The sequence below is a fragment of the Tiliqua scincoides genome, chromosome 3 (assembly GCF_035046505.1).
Source record: "Tiliqua scincoides isolate rTilSci1 chromosome 3, rTilSci1.hap2, whole genome shotgun sequence".
NCBI lineage: Eukaryota > Metazoa > Chordata > Lepidosauria > Squamata > Scincidae > Tiliqua > Tiliqua scincoides.
In genome coordinates, this window is record NC_089823.1 from 176877654 (window position 1) to 176893742 (window position 16089).

The 16089-nt window shown below is 43.1% G+C and overlaps 1 protein-coding gene across 1 annotated transcript in view; it reads left to right on the forward strand.

Moving 5' to 3' along the window:
- The window catches only part of EIF3A (eukaryotic translation initiation factor 3 subunit A), a 41090-nt gene that overhangs the window by 15546 nt on the left and 9455 nt on the right, over positions 1 to 16089 (forward strand). Inside the window, exons 11-17 of the mRNA XM_066619909.1 lie at positions 113 to 298; positions 477 to 824; positions 2104 to 2208; positions 2344 to 2457; positions 5196 to 5318; positions 11542 to 11695; positions 14447 to 14631. Coding sequence (XP_066476006.1) covers positions 113 to 298; positions 477 to 824; positions 2104 to 2208; positions 2344 to 2457; positions 5196 to 5318; positions 11542 to 11695; positions 14447 to 14631 — 1215 coding nt within the window. The remainder of the gene's footprint in view (positions 1 to 112; positions 299 to 476; positions 825 to 2103; positions 2209 to 2343; positions 2458 to 5195; positions 5319 to 11541; positions 11696 to 14446; positions 14632 to 16089) is intronic.

The window sequence follows — 16089 nt, forward strand, 5'->3', positions numbered from 1 at the left end:
ACTCACGTTGAGTCAGAGTCATGGTTAAAAATACCGCGAATAAAGAGGCTGCACCTGTATGTATTTCCTAACAAATGGATTTCTGACTTACTTTGCCTTTTAATTTTAAAAGGTCCGCATTGATCATACTACCCGAACTCTGAGTTTTGGGTCAGATTTGAACTATTGCACTAGAGAAGATGCTCCTCTTGGACCTCAGCTGCAAAGCATGCCTTCGGAACAGATTCGGAACCAACTGACAGCTATGTCAGCTGCTCTTGCAAAGGCTCTTGAAGTCATTAAGCCACCTCACCTGCTGGTAAGTCATAAGCATTTTGTAATGCTTTTAAAAGATTAGTGATATTTCATGGAAAACTGTTCAACATTCTGACAGACAGTTATAAGCATAACACAATTCGTAATTTATAGTGTTCAGCAAGGCTTTATTCTCCTGATGTTTGCATTGAAAGGGTATTTTATCTTTAATTTTTTCTCAGCTAGAGAAGGAAGAGCAACATCAACAGGCCGTTACAGCTTACTTAAAAAATTCAAGGAAAGAGCATCAGCGAATCCTGGCTCGCCGTCAAACTATTGAGGAAAGGAAAGAACGTCTTGAGAGCCTGAACATTCAGCGTGAGAAAGAAGAGTTAGAGCAGCGTGAAGCTGAACTCCAGAAAGTTCGCAAAGCTGAAGAGGAGAGGCTACGCCAGGAGGCAAAAGAGAGAGAGAAGGAACGCATTCTTCAGGAACATGAGCAAATTAAAAAGAAAACTGTTCGCGAACGTTTGGAACAGATTAAGAAAACCGAGCTGGGAGCCAAGGCCTTCAAAGACATCGATATTGAAGTAAGAAATATGCACCTTGTTGATGTTAATTTCAGTTTGACCACCCACTGAAGACAAACATGTAAGATGTATGATGCTGCTTTATATAATCCATTTTAGTTTCATTGGTCTAATTAGTGCTGTCTGCTGTTTGTGATTGCTCAAGTAGTGGTCTTTTCTAACCCCGCCACCTGAGATCCAGAAATTTATCTTTACCTTTTGATTGTCAAGTAGCACTGCCAGCTATCCTTGTGGTCAGCCAACCAGACTGGAAAATTCTGTATGCATAGTGGAGTGGTGGAACATGTGTACAATTTCCAGAGAATATACGTTCTCTCTCACCTGTTTCGCTCCCAATCTTCAATTTTGCAAGGAAGGATTAAGATTAATAGTTTAGTATATATGTATACTGCATGTGTGCTCTATGTATAGTATTAGAGTGCACTTAGCAGTCCTATAGAAATGTTCAGGCAAACATTAGTTTACAGATTTTTCTATAAACCTGTGTAATTACAGGCACTTTATAGTTTATACTACAGTAGAACATATAGACTACTAGCAATTTAAATGTTTTTCTTTTTTCAAGTTGCTAATTGTAAGGTGGTAATAACACCCTTATAACTACCTAATTGCAATAGCACCTGGGTATACCCAGAATTTGAGAAATGCGTCCAGGAAGGATCCCAAAACGTTGAGACCTTTGACCTTTAGATACCTGATATAGCCATATCTTTCACAACCTCTGCCTCCTATATCCTTGGTATTTTTGTTATTCCTCCCCTGCAAATCTCAGTAGTTGCTTAATAAATATAGCTACCCATAAAATAAACCTGTGAAATTTTTCTGAATTGGTTGAAGTTTTCAAGCAGCCCCATGCATTGCGGTAATCCAGTTCAGATGTGGCTAGGGTGTCGACATCCAGGTGGGTCTGCAGCTAATATGCCACCCTAGTGAAAAATGTTTATTACAGTCATGAACCTGGTCCATTAGGGGTGAGTGCAACCCCATCCAGAACAGGTTAAACTGAATGGTCACTTGGATTTACCTTCAAACAATATCTCCATCTTATTTGGATAATGTTTCCTAGTATTAATACTTGTTTTCAAGTATTCTTACTTGTTTAGAATGGATATTGTCTACCTCTGACTACATAAATAATTATGGAAATGTATAAGAAGACTAAGAGTAAAATAGTAGTACAGCATTGTGTGGATCTGCAGAACGATGAACTTACAGTATGTGTGTTAGCAGTAGCCATTTTTATTTTGTTTATTGTTTAACATCTAATGTCTGATTGTAGGATCTTGAAGAATTGGACCCAGACTTCATTATGGCAAAGCAGGTAGAACAGTTGGAGAAAGAAAAGAAAGAACTTCAGGAACGCTTGAAAAACCAGGAGAAGAAGGTATAAGAGAGAACATATAATTAAAAACTGAGAACTAGGTTATGAGAACTTCATGTATTGATGATCTAGATTATCTATTGATCATTTTCTTGTTCTTTTACACTTAATCTTGAACAATCAAGTTTTCTTTTTCAGATTGACTACTTTGAAAGAGCAAAGCGCTTAGAAGAAATTCCACTGATTAAAAGTGCCTATGAAGAGCAAAGAATCAGAGATATGGAGCTTTGGGAACAGCAAGAAGAAGAAAGGGTAAAGTGTCTGACAATTCTTTCATTTGAAATATAAGTACAGTGGTACCTCGCATAACGAATGCCCTGCGCAGCAAAAAACTCGCAGAACGAAAGCGTTTTGCGAAGTTTGGTAACTTGCACAACGAATTTTTATGACCCCTGCTTCACAAGATGAATTTTTTTTGTTTTGTTTTGGTTTGACTTAAGGGGGGGATCTTCATGCCAGTTTATGATCCCGTTCACCCTAGTAAGGGGCGGATCTTCATGTCAGTTTATGATCCCGTTCACCCTAGTAAGGGGCGGATCTTCATGCCAGTTTATGATCCCGTTCACCCTAGTAAGGGGCGGATCTTCATGCCAGTTTATGATCCCGTCCACCCTAGTAAGGGGAGGATCTTCATGTCAGTTTATGATCCCGTCCACCCTAGTAAGGAGAGGATCTTTATGTAAGTAAGTCCCATTGTGCTTGCTCCCAAGAAAGTTTGCACAGGATTACAGCCTTCAAACTCCCCACTCAGCATCCCCCCCATCGCTCATTCACCCTCTCACTGCCCCATTTCCTTCACGTTTCCCCCCATGATCACGGCAAAAGCAAGCAATTGAGTGCAGCTGCTGTGTCCTCCCCAGCTTAGAGCACAATCCTGTGCGTGTCTCTTCAGAAGTAAGTCCCATTGTGCTTACTCCCAGGAAAGTGTGCACAGGATTACAGCCTTCAAGCTCCCCACTCAGCATCCCCCCCGTTTTTGAAATCCTCTGTACAGTATGTATGCCTATAAAGAGCACTTAATAAACACTTTGTAAACCAAATTTGACTTTGTTCTGACTTTTCTTGCCCATAGGAACGCATTAATTAAATTTCAATGCATTCCTATGGGAAAACGCACTTCGCAAAACGAAAAACTCGCATAATGAAAGGACTCGCGGAACGGATTAATTTCGTTATGCGAGGCACCACTGTAAAATTTTCCTTATTCCATAGTAGTGTGAAATTGTAAATTTATAATCTCACATGTAGACAATGTTTAGCAATATTATTTCTTGCCTAAGTATTGATTGCAAAAGTCATTGTTGTAGGCAGTGAAGTGTAAATGACTTTCAGATTTATTATCGTTGTTCGCTAGAGCTCCAAAATAGTAAGCCAGAGTAATATTTTAAGCACTTGCTTGGTCATTGTTGGCAACCTGGTACTGAATTCTGGGGTAAGTGGTAATGGTGGTTCTTCTCTCCCCCCCCCCCTTGTTGCCACGTCTTTATGGAAAGTAGCAGTTTTAGCGAAGCTTATTTTTCTTTTAGAACATGCCAGAAAATCACCTTACATTTAATGTCATAGGGTGACTTCCAGGCATATTCTCTAGAAAAATTGCAAACATCACTATTTATTTCTTTATTTAGCATATGGCATATAATACATGGGCTTATGTAACAATTAAACTAGACCAAATATCTATGTCCCGTTTGTTCAGCCATTCAAGGACAGAGTTACCTTCATTGAAAAAGTCAGACCATTGGCCTATATACACCCTCAGTTTGCAGCCAGACAGTGTGGTATATGGTTTGGCGGGAAAACCCGCAATCACACTGTGGGGTGGATACTAGCCCCCATTGAGTCCTGGCAAACACATGTAGGGGTACAGATCCTGTTCAAAGATTTCCAATGCTGGCAAGGTAAGTCGAAACCTGGCACCTTAAGTGTAGGATTGTCTATATATCCACCTGTTTCTGGGTGTTCGACTGCCCATTTAACTTTCCTTTGGGCGTTGATGTTGAAATTATTGTGCCGATGTTGTGCGAGTGCCAGAGAAGGCTTCTTGGATTTAATCCTACCAGTTAATAGGTGAAGAAGATCGGCATGCACTGGTAGAAGTGGGTTGTTGGTGATTTTTCTATATTCTTTCACTAAAGCCTCTTGTCTCCGTAGGGCTGGTGGTGCTATGTGGCTCAAAATGGGAAACTAACAGATAGGAGTGGGTGTTCTACAGCCGCTTATGATCCTCATGGTTTCATTTAATCTGGCATCAATCTTGCTAGTATAACAGTTGTTAAGCCATATTGGAGTGCAGTTTTCTGCTACAGAGTAGATCAATCCGAATGCTGATATTCTGAGAGTAGTGGCTGAAGCTCCCCGTCTTGTTCCTGTTAATTTCTGGAGTATGTTGTTCCTAGTATTGATTTTTGCATCCATGTTGTCGAGGTGTGACTTATAAGAGAGAGTGCGGTCCAAAGTTACTCCAAGATATTTTGGATGGGGATTGTAAGGGAGTAGGTTGTTGTTTAGATAGACCTTCGGGTCTGCATTAGCTAATTTATTGTTAAGGTGGAAGCATGTAGTCACCGTTTTGCTGGTACTGGGTATTAACCTCCAGTCAGCAAAATATTTTTCCAGGATCTTAAGGTCTTTTGAGAGGAGGCCATCCAACACCTCCACGTTTTTTCCCCTGCACTGCTAGAGCCAGTAGAACCTCACTACTTAGGTTGTGCTAAAGCATATCTCTGACAGAGGAGCAGTAAAATATGGTGTTTGTTTTTAAACACAACCACCACGACTGACCGTCAGTAAAGGCCAAGTTAAAAATTTCACAGCAGACAGATTTTGTTACCTCAATAAAAAAGCTGAATTAGGCTAATTAATGCTAGTGCTTTTCTTCAGCATGCAGTTGGTCTACTGTATTGTGACATCTTGAAAAAGAGGCCTGTGGTGCCAGGGAGGACACAAATCAGATACTTTTAATCAAATTCTGATTTTGGTATATGTTACAGATCACAACCATGCAGCAGGAGCGTGAAAAGGCCCTTGAGCACAAGGGCAGGTTGTCAAGGATGTTGGAGGACAGTGACCTATTTATAACTCGACTCAAGACAGCAAGAAAATCAGTTTATGAGGTAAATACGATTTTTTGGTCACATTTTCTGCAATCTGCTATGAACCCTAAAATCTGGAATGAGAAGTGATATTTGCTGTGTGAGAAGTGATACTTGGTGCATGCACTCACATGCTTCAGGCATGGATAATGCTTCAGGCATAAGGCTGCTGTAATGAGAGTTTGAACAGAAGAAAGGTTTATCTAAGGAAAGACTGACTGAAGAACTCTTATTTGGGTCAGTTAATTCCTTGTTCATTATCTGTCATTAATATTGCATCTTTCTTCCAAAGACTTTATGGTGGCACACATGGGATTATACCATTTTATAATTTGCTTCTGAACCTGCTAAAAACATACCATTTTGTGTCTGCTTTTAATGAGTGTAACAACTCCTCTTTTTGTGGAAAAGTAATTCTTGCTAGGATGGATGTATTTTGATGGCCTGTTTAATATGTTCAGTAACTTTGAAAATGAATACATGGTGACCTACTTGTTCATGGGTGGCACTAGAGATTTGGAACTGGGAAATGTTAATTACATGACAGAGGTTTAAATAATACATTTGTTTTCATGCATTAGCAAACTATTCCTTTATGATTTAATATTAAATTAAACTTCAAATCCTTTCCCTCTCTGCCAAGAGAGAGAATCCTTAGGATCTGGAATGCATTATAGATTATAAACTAACATATTTCATATAAAATCAGATCACAGTGATTACAGCAAACACATCCTTAAACTGGGTAACTTAAAGGGCAACTGAAACGAAAAGGGTCTTGTAAAACACTTGTGACACCTTCCTTGTAAATGAAATGTAAAATAATCGCTCTACTTCTATTGATGGCAATGCATAGGATGCTTTAGAGAAGATCTTTACTTATTTGAAGTCTCATTTTGCATTTAACACAGTCTTGCAAGAAAAATATTTGTTCACATGTATTTACTGCCCTAGTATACAAACAAATAAAAGGTTCCTTCTGGCAGGTTGCTTTCTTCAGTTAAATCTTCCAGTTAAGCCAATTGTTAAGCACTTACCTGGTTATCATTAGTGACCTGCAATTCATGTTTGGGCGAGAGTGTTTTTGTTTGTTTTTTGCATGCTTCTGTGGATGGGCTCCTTCAGCAGTGCTTGAAGCACTGATACCATTTCAGGTAGCTAGCTTTTACAGAACAGTGGTTCTCACACATTTAGCACCGGGACCCACTTTTTAAAATGAGAATCTGTCAGGACCCACCAGAAATGATGTCATGACTGGAAGTGACGTCATCAAACAGGAAAATTTTTTAACAATCCTAGGTTGCAATCCTACCCACACTTACCCAGGAGTAAGTCCCATTTACTATCATTGTTAAAAGAATATAAATAGTACCCTGTTAAAAGTGCAGATGTGTAACATTTTCCCAAATACAGTCACATACCATGGTAGCATCAAGTCTAATATATTAAAAATAAAATATTGAAATTAATGGGGACCCACCTGAAATTGGCTCGTGACCCACCTACTGGGTCCTGACCCATAGTTTGAGAACCACTGTTCTAGAATGATCCTTCAACATAATATTTGGTCATTTTCTGGTGTATTCTAGAGGGGGAAACACAGTGACTGATAGAAGCTTGCCCTTAGAACTGTCAGTCCTTCAAGTGCTGCTAATGTCCCTGGAAGCAGGTGAATAAGACTTGTTTGTGGGCAAGTATATTTTGTGGGCTTAATTACACGGTTGAGCCTAAATAGTTGTCAAGAACCCTGCTCTCATAATGGCAAATATTATTGTGTGATGGGCACCCACCCCATTCTGATGCTTCATCTTTGCTGAGACTGTTGTCTGTAGCATTCAACCATGGTTTGTCATGTATCTACCATTCCGCATTTCCCTGTGTTGTGAGGATGTGGTAATATTTGTCATGCTGTGTCTGATCACTACAGATGAATGACTATCCATGTGGCTAGAGCCACCAGGTTGTATCCAAGGAAAGTAAATCCTGACTAAACACCTTTCGAGTAATAACAAATTAGTCATGACTAACTCCAGTTACAATAATTCAACTAACACTTGGGTGCAGAAACGCACATTTTGGAAATGAGCATTTTCTACCAAATAACAGCACCTTTAGATGAAAAACTCATGTGGGTTCTTTATCCATTACTAATGGACCATGAGTGTTTCCCCACAGAATAAGCCAAGTACGTTTTTCACTTTTTATTCTGTGAGTTGCAGATTTTCCACATGGGTTTTGAATGTATTATCATGAAATTCCCATGGTTTTCCAGTATCCATGAAGTCCTTGGAGGAGGTTGAAAAGGCACCTAGATCAGCAGTTTAACTGTGGGTTGCAACTGATCAATGGGTTGTGAGCTGATTTTTGTTGGATCACAAACCCAGAGGAACATTTAGTGGATTGCAACCCAGCGCAGGTGTCTGGGCCTCCTGAACAAGCTTAAGCAGGCCAAGCTTTGGCTGCCACAGTGCAAGGCGCACTGGGACACTACCCGGCTGATGCCGCCAATGCTGAGGCCAGCCGTACCAAGTGGCTGCGACTCCCTGTACCAGATAGGCTGGGAGGCGAGAGCCCCCGGCTCATTAGCATGGCACTGGAGTGGCCAGACATCCAGTGAGCAACTGGGTTTCTCCCCATTCCCCAGGCAGGCAACAGGGCAAGTTGGAGCACAGGAGTGGTGTGGTGACAAAGGAGGTGGAGAGGTGGCAGAGACCTTTTTGGACCAGAAGTAGGTCATGGTGCTAAAAACTCTGGGAAGCACTGCCTGGGAAGCACTGTAAATAGTCTATTTACAGCTGAGCCTTCGTTCACCAAAGCTGTCCTCTCCTTGTTTTTAAAGGGCAGGTGGTGATGAGTAGGAAAGGCAGCAATGAAAGCAGTTTTGTCTGATCTTTTGCTCTGTGAGTCAGTTTGGGTTGGGAGAAGAAAGAGAGAGAGGAAAGCCCCCCATCCTCTTGAGACAGTTGATGGGGCCCCTTTTGTCAGTGCTCTGATTCTTTTTCCTCTGCCTTTTATATTATCCTTTGCATGTTTACTCAGAAGTCCCATTATGTTCAGTGGGGCTTACTTCCAGGAAAACGTGTCTAGGATTGCAGCCCAAGTCTCAGGGAAGGAGGCTTGCAATTATTCCTGCAAACTACCGCTTCTCCACTTGCACTGGTTTCCTTACTGAAAGTACCAGCATTAAAATGTCTTCCTTCCATTGAGCAATTCACAGATGAAATCTTCCAAAGCATTGCTAAAGACACAGGAGGGGTGGGTGGGTGTTTGTATGTGTGCGGCCTTCGCTCGATTGCGGCACTTCCCAGTTGGCCTTTGCTGCATGTACATAAAGAGTTAGTTTCTTTGAACAAAGCTACTCCACCTGACCCTTGGAAAGATAAAAGGCGACTTGTAGCTCCTCCTCCCAGCATAGAGAGAAGGAGGCAGAAAGAGGTGGAAGGGCAGATGTGGGAAAGCGATGGTTGGGGCTGCCCCATTGCTTCTTGCCCCAAGGGTTCCCTTCAGGTTTCAGGGTGGAGAAAAGCAAGCTGCAAGCAAGGCCAGTTTGGTATGACATTATATCTCTCTGCCTGGGCCGCCCTGGATGGGATCCATCATTGTGTTCAGTGGGGCTCGCTCCCAGGGAAGTGTATATCGCTTGGCAGCTAGACAGAAAGAGGCAACTGTAGGCACCCTTTTCACTGCCTTTTGGGCAAGATCACTAAGGCTTATGCTCCCCTTATTTTCAGCTTTAAAGGGCAGCTGGTGTGGGGGGAGCACTGTGTCTATTCAGGAGTCCCATTGGGTTTAGTGAGGCTTACTCCCAGGGAAGTGTGTATAGGACAGCAGCCCAAGTGGTGTAATTATGTAAGAAATGCCCTATTGGATCAGGCAAAAGGCACATCTAGTCCATTTCCTGTATCTCACAGTGACCCACCAGATGCCTCATGGAGCACACAAGAAAACAAGAGCCTGTTGCCAATCCTTTGTATTTTACATTCAGATATAACATACTTCTAGAACCAGGAGATTGCATTTACTCATCATGGCTGTTAACCTGTGATGGAATTTTTCTCCATAAATTGTCCAATCCCCTTTTAAAGGCAACTAGACCAGGTGTCATCACCACATCCTGTGGCAAGGGGTTCCACAGGTTGACGTGGTGGGTGAAAAACTATTTTCTTTTGTTTGTTCTTTCCCAACATTCAATGTTAGTGGATATGCCCTGGTTCTCGTGTTGCATGAGAGGGAAAAGAACATCAATCTATCCATTGTATCCATCCCGTGCATGCTTTTATACATCTCAGTCATGTCCCACCTAAGGTCTCTTTTTTAGATGGAAGAGCCCCACATGCTGTAGCCTTTCTTCACAAGGGAGGTGCCCCAGTCCACTAAGCATTTTGGTCTCTCTTCTACATCTTTTCCAGTTTCACTGTACCCATGGGTTCAGTAACCATGGATTCAGTACGGACTTGAATTATCTGCAGGTTCTGAACTCACAGGGTGGGCCACCTGTTGCCCTCCAGATGTGACCAGAGCTATGCTCCAGTTGTATTCTGAGGGCTGGGTACACCACACATGGCTTCTCTGATCCTCAGAAGACCTTCTAAGGCTTTCAGAGGACCATAAAGCAACAATTTTCAGCTGAAAACCAGAAATTGTGCTTTTTTCAACCCTCAAAAGCCTCAGAAATCTCTCTGGACATGACCAGAACATAGCTCTAGTTGTATTTAGAGCAGGGGTGCCCAAACCCTGGCCCAGGGGCCACTTGCGGCCCTCGGGGTCTCCCAATCTGGCCTGCGGGGAGCCCCCAATCTCCAATGAGCCTCTGGCCCTTGGAAGACTCACTAGAGCCCACACTGGGCCAACCAACTGCTCTCAGCGTGAAGGCGACTGTTCAACTTCTCACCTGAGCTGTGGGATGAGGGCTCCCTCCACTGCTTGCTGTTTCATGTCTGTGATGCAGCAATAGCAGTGAAGGAAAGGCCGGCCTTGCTTTGTGCAAGGTCTTTTATAGGCCTTGAGCTTTTGCAAGACTATCATTCACTTAAGTTCTATCTCTAATGTATACATTTATGCAAATTTGAAATGTAAATTATTTCTTTTTTTCCTCGGCCCCTGACACAATGTCAGAGAGATGATGTGGCCCTCCTGCCAAAAAGTTTGGACACCCCTGGTTTAGAGGGTCACAGGGTTTTTGACCCACAGATTTGAACATCCAGAATCCACAGGTTTCTGTATCTGCAGTATTATGTAATACTCCGGTTGTGGCCTTACTACCTATTTGTACAATATTGACCATTTTATTCTTAACTCCATTTTTAATGATCCTGAGCATGAAATTAACCTTCTTCACTGCTGCCACACTGGGTCAATACTTTCTCAAGCTGTCCACCAACACGCCAAGATCTTCAACACCCCAGGATCTCTCCTAATCTGTCACAGGTGGCTCAGAACTATTTTTCTAGTCCCAACGTGCATTGCTTACTTAATTACATTGAAGCGCATCTGCCATTTTGCTGCCTGTTCTCCCAGTTTGGAGAGATCCTTCTGAAACTCTGAATCAGTGGGCTGGCTGTGGGTGTATTGACGAAGGGGTGCAAAAGAGAGTAAGAATTTGGAGTTAATCAAATCTGTCCTTCTAGCATCTTGCTCCTTTTTAAGTTCTTGTTACATTAAAAAAAAGTTTTTTTGAGATCTTTGTCTGCTTTTCTGAGTGTGAAGGAGTGTGGGGCAGTTGCTTGGGTAGCCATCCATCTTTGTCTGCTTTAGGGCAGGATTCTATGCCCGCTTTCTAGGAAGCAAGCCTCGAGGAGTTGCTAAGAGCTTGCTCCCAATCAGCTCTCCTTACACAGTAAACAAACAAAATAAATAAATAAACATATGGAATCCTGCTGTGCCACTCTAGGCTATCACATCACTAACAGGAGCTGGAAATTTACTGCCATCAAAGGGGTAAACCCTGAGGGGGAAGCTCCCACTTGTTTTTGACTCTCGTGTGCTGCTGGGAGACCTCCAGATTGGACTGAATGTTTGGTTGCAAGTCTCATGTGGATTGAAACTCATGGATGTGGCTCATGCATGTCTGATTGGGGCCTTTGGTCAGGATTCACTTTCTTTGGATTACAGTTAAGGTGCTTATGGGTACTCCTCTAGAACCAGCACTTTAGTTGTTCAAGGCCCACGTATGACCATTGATCTGTAAGTTGTTTGTACCATTTCTGAGTTCAAGAGTAAGTACTATTATTCCTATATATTTCAGGAAAAACTTAAACAATTTCAAGAGAAACTAGCAGAGGAAAGGCATAACCGTTTGGAAGAACGCAAGAGACAGCGCAAAGAGGAAAGGCGAATTGCTTATTATCAAGCGAAGGAAGAGGAAGAACAAAGATTGCGGGAGGAGAAAATGCTTAAAGGTAAGCGTTTAATTCTGAGGGAGAATCAGCATGGCTTCTGTAAGGGTAAGTCTTGCCTCACTAACCTTATAGAATTCTTTGAAAAGGTCAACAGGTATGTGGATGTGGGAGAACCCGTAAATATTATATATCTGGACTTTCAGAAGGCGTTTGACACAGTCCCTCACCAAAGGCTACTAAAAAAACTCCAAAGTCAGGGAATTAGAGGACAGGTCCTCTCCTGGATTGAGAACTGGTTGAAGACCAGGAAACAGAGAGTGGGTGTCAATGGGCAATTTTCACAATGGAGAGAAGTGAAAAGCGGTGTGCCCCAAGGATCTGTCCTGGGACCAGTGCTTTTCAACATGTTCATAAATGACCTGGAGACAGGGTTGAGCAGTGAAGTGGCAAAGTTTGCAGACGACACCAAACTTTTCCAAGTGGTGAAGACCAGAAGTGATTGTGAGGAGCTCCAGAAGGATCTCTCCAAACTGGCAGATGGGCAGAATGGGCAGCAAAATGGCAGATGCGCTTCAATGTTAGTAAGTGTAAGATCATGCACATTTCGGCAAAAAATCAAAACTTTACATATAGGCTGATGGGTTCTGAGCTGTCTGTGACAGGTCAGGAGAGAGATCTTGGGGTGGTGGTGGACAGGTCGATGAAAGTGTCGACTCAATGTGTGGTGGCAGTGAAGAAGGCCAATTCGATGCTTGGGATCATTAGAAAAGGTATTGAGAACAAAAAGGCTAAAATTATAATGCCATTATACAAATCTATGGTAAGGCCACACCTGGAGTATTGTGTCCAGTTCTGGTCGCCGCATCTCAAAAAAGACATAGTGGAAATGGAAAAGGTGCAAAAGAGAGCGACTAAGATGATTACGGGGCTGGGGCACCTTCCTTATGAGGAAAGGCTAAGGCGTTTGGGCCTCTTCAGCCTAGAAAAGAGGTGCCTGAGGGGGGACATGATTGAGACATACAAAATTATGCAGGGGATGGACAGAGTGGGTAGAGAGATGCTCTTTATACTCTCACATAACACCAGAACCAGGGGATATCCACTAAAATTGAGTGTTGGGTGAGTTAGAACAGGCAAAAGAAAATATTTCTTTACTCAGCGTGTGGTTGGTTTGTGGAACTCCTTGCCACAGGATGTGGTGATGGCTTCTGGGCTGGATGCCTTTAAAAGGGGATTGGACAAGTTTTTGGAGGAAAAATCCTTTACGGGTTACAAGCCATGATGTGCATGTGCAACCTGATTTTAGAAATGGGCTATGTCAGAATGCCAGATGCAAGGAAGGGCACTTCTTGTTATCTGGTGTGCTCCCTGGGGCATTTGGTGGGGCCGCTGTAAGATACAGGAAGCTGGACTAGATGGGCCTATGGCCTGATCCAGTGGGGCTGTTCTTATGTTCTTATGTTGAAGACTTGCTAGAAAGAAAAATAGACCTTGATGTTTTTTGCTCTTGCTGTCCTGTTTCCCAACCCTAATTTTGTTTGTCTGTAGCAGGGGTGCTCAAAGTTTTTTGGCAGGAGGGCCACATCATCCCTCTGACACTGTGTCGGGGGCCGGGAAAAAAAAAAAAGAAGAAATTAATTTACATTTCAAATTTGAATAAATTAATATATTAGAAACAGAAAATGAATGAATGAATTCAAGCCAGTTTATGATTCCATTCACCCTAATAAGGGGGGGGGGGAGATCTTCATGCCAGTTAATGATTCCATTCACCCTAACCTGGGGGGGGGGAGATCTTCATGCCAGTTTATGATTCCTTTCACCCTAATAAGGGGGGGGGAGATCTTCATGCCAGTTTATGATCTCATTCATACACACAAATGGAGGGAGGAACTTTCACACACATACACCCGCCTGCTTGCCTGCCCCCTCGCCCTCCCTCCTTTCCTCCCTCGTTTGCTTGGGCAGTATGTGCTCCTGCCTGGCCGCCCACTCGGCTGCCTGCCTGCTCCCCAGCTGCATGCCTGCCCGCCTGCCTGCCCACCTAACTACCCTTCCTTGCTAGCTAGGGCAGCATGTGCTGCTGCTGCCTGCCGACCAACCAGCCCTCCCTCCCTTAGAGGCATGTGCTGCGGGCTGGGCTGGGCTCCGCTCCCTCGCGCAGGATCTCTCTCCCCCCCCCAGTTGCGGGAGGGGAGGGGATCCCAGCCCAGCTGAGCAGAGCCCAGCCCATGGGCAAGGCAGGGAGAGACCTCCCCCGCGCGGAAGATCTCTCTCTCTCTTGTACTCCCCTGGCTCAGGTTGCAGGAGGGGAGCGGAGCCCAGCCCAGCGGCAAGGCAGGGAGAGACCAGCCGGCAAGCGCACAGAGTCTTTTATAGTGGGAAGTAACGCGAGACCTACAAGTCTCATGTTACCTTCTACTATAAAAGGCCCTGCGCACGCGCTGGGCTTGTCTTTACTTCGCTGCCACTGAGCTCAGCGGCAGCGAGGGAAAGCAAGGTGCCGAGCTCGCGTGGCAGGCCAGCACGGGCTGGGGTGAGGGCCGAGTGCCCGTAGGAGCTGGGGGACACCCCCTGGGGCCGGATGGGAACCCGCAGCGGGCCACAAGTGGCCCGCGGGCCGGAGTTTGGGCACCTCTGGTTTGTAGGATCCCTTGGTTAAACATTAATTGTATGTTTACAAATTGTATGAAATACTAGATGGATGAAATGCTATTCATGTTGTGTCATTATCTGTGGAGATAACTCCTAGGTGTTTCCAAGCTGGAGTTTAAAAGACATTTTATTGAGCAGCATAAGTTACTTTGACAGAACAAGAAGAAAAAGAACGTATTGAACGTGAAAAACGTGAGCAACGTGAGCAAGAATATCAGGAGCGTGTCAGAAAACTAGAAGAGGTGGAGCGGAAGAAGCGCCAAAGGGAACTGGAGATTGAAGAGAGAGAGCGTCGCCGAGAAGAAGAGAGGAGGAATCTAGATGATCCCCTTTCGAGGAAGGTAGATATTCTTTCAAATGAACTATTTATATGTAGTATTCTTTTTGTATGCATAAGAGAAAAAGTAGTTAGAAAACTATACACTAAAGAACTCCACAGCACCAAGAACTGAGATTTAAATTAAGGAACAAAAATTTCATCTATAGCTTTTTGTGCTGTTTATTCCTTTGCATTTTATTTTTAAAAGTATCAGTGTGATAATTCAAGATAGAAATAAGCACAAGAGTTATTATCAAATTTCTTTCGCAGAGTCAACAGGGGTACAAATGAATTAGTATGAAGTACATATGCAGAATAGGATCTAAGAATTATGAATAATTTAGTCCCTTGTTTGTACCTCACTCTTGCCAAGAAGTTACTAAGAGGCCATGAAAGTATGTTTTTTAGCTTCTTATCAGCAATACGGAGATAATAACACCAACTTATCTTCTGATCATTGTGGAGATTACAGTGAAAATACTTTAGACACTTGGAAGATGCTATACAAATGATCATAGTGATGTTTACCATTGTGGATGAATTATTACACGAAGATTTATATTAGCGTAAAAAGTACATTTTAAAAAGCGTTTATGATAAAATCTGAAAATGGTCATAATATTAGTCCTAATATTGATATGCAACATTTTTTTATACAAGTGTACGCCCCTTAGCAACGTTCCGACCAACACCAGATTGCATATGCGATGACCACTTCTTGTCAGATGGTAATCATGGGGTGCAAGTCTCTGAAGGCAAGTGGAGCTCCCTTCACCTCTGGAGGCCCATCTGAGCTTCCCAGAGACAGCGCATGTCTGCTTACTGCCTCTGCAGGCTCAGACTGCCCCAATTACAGGAGAGACATGCTTTCCAGTTTCCTCAGTGAAACCGGAAGTTGCGTCTCTCACGTGATTCTGGCAGTCTGAGCTTCGCAGAGACAGCAAGCGGTTGTGCACTGCCTCTGGGAAGCTCAGACGAGACTCTGGAGGAGAGGGGAATGGAGCAGCCCCTTACCTGCAGAGGCTACACACTACATCAAGACTAACATGATGATGGGGGGGGGGGGCTGGTCCCTATCCCTATCCCTGTCTTTGTGCATGACTGCATTATATAGACTTTTCCAAAAAGTGAATTGGGTGCCCTCCAGGGAGAAGAGCGGATTACAAATCAAATAAATAAATAAATAAAGCTGATGTATCACTTTACATATTTTACTTGGCTGCTTTTAAGTACAAAACTGTCCTTTGCAATTCTGAAGAGCACATGCACAAGTAAAATATGGACATCTTTTAAAAATACTTAGCAATTAACACTCGGAGAATATAGAACCTCTGCTGATTTTTAAGGGAGCATGTGTCAGCCTTTTAGTTTGTCACATTGCCAGAATCTACTTTAGATTTCCGTGTTTAACTAGTTTGACTGTTGCACACATCATGCCTAAAGTATCATTTTAAATTAAAAATTCAGAAAGTATATGCAA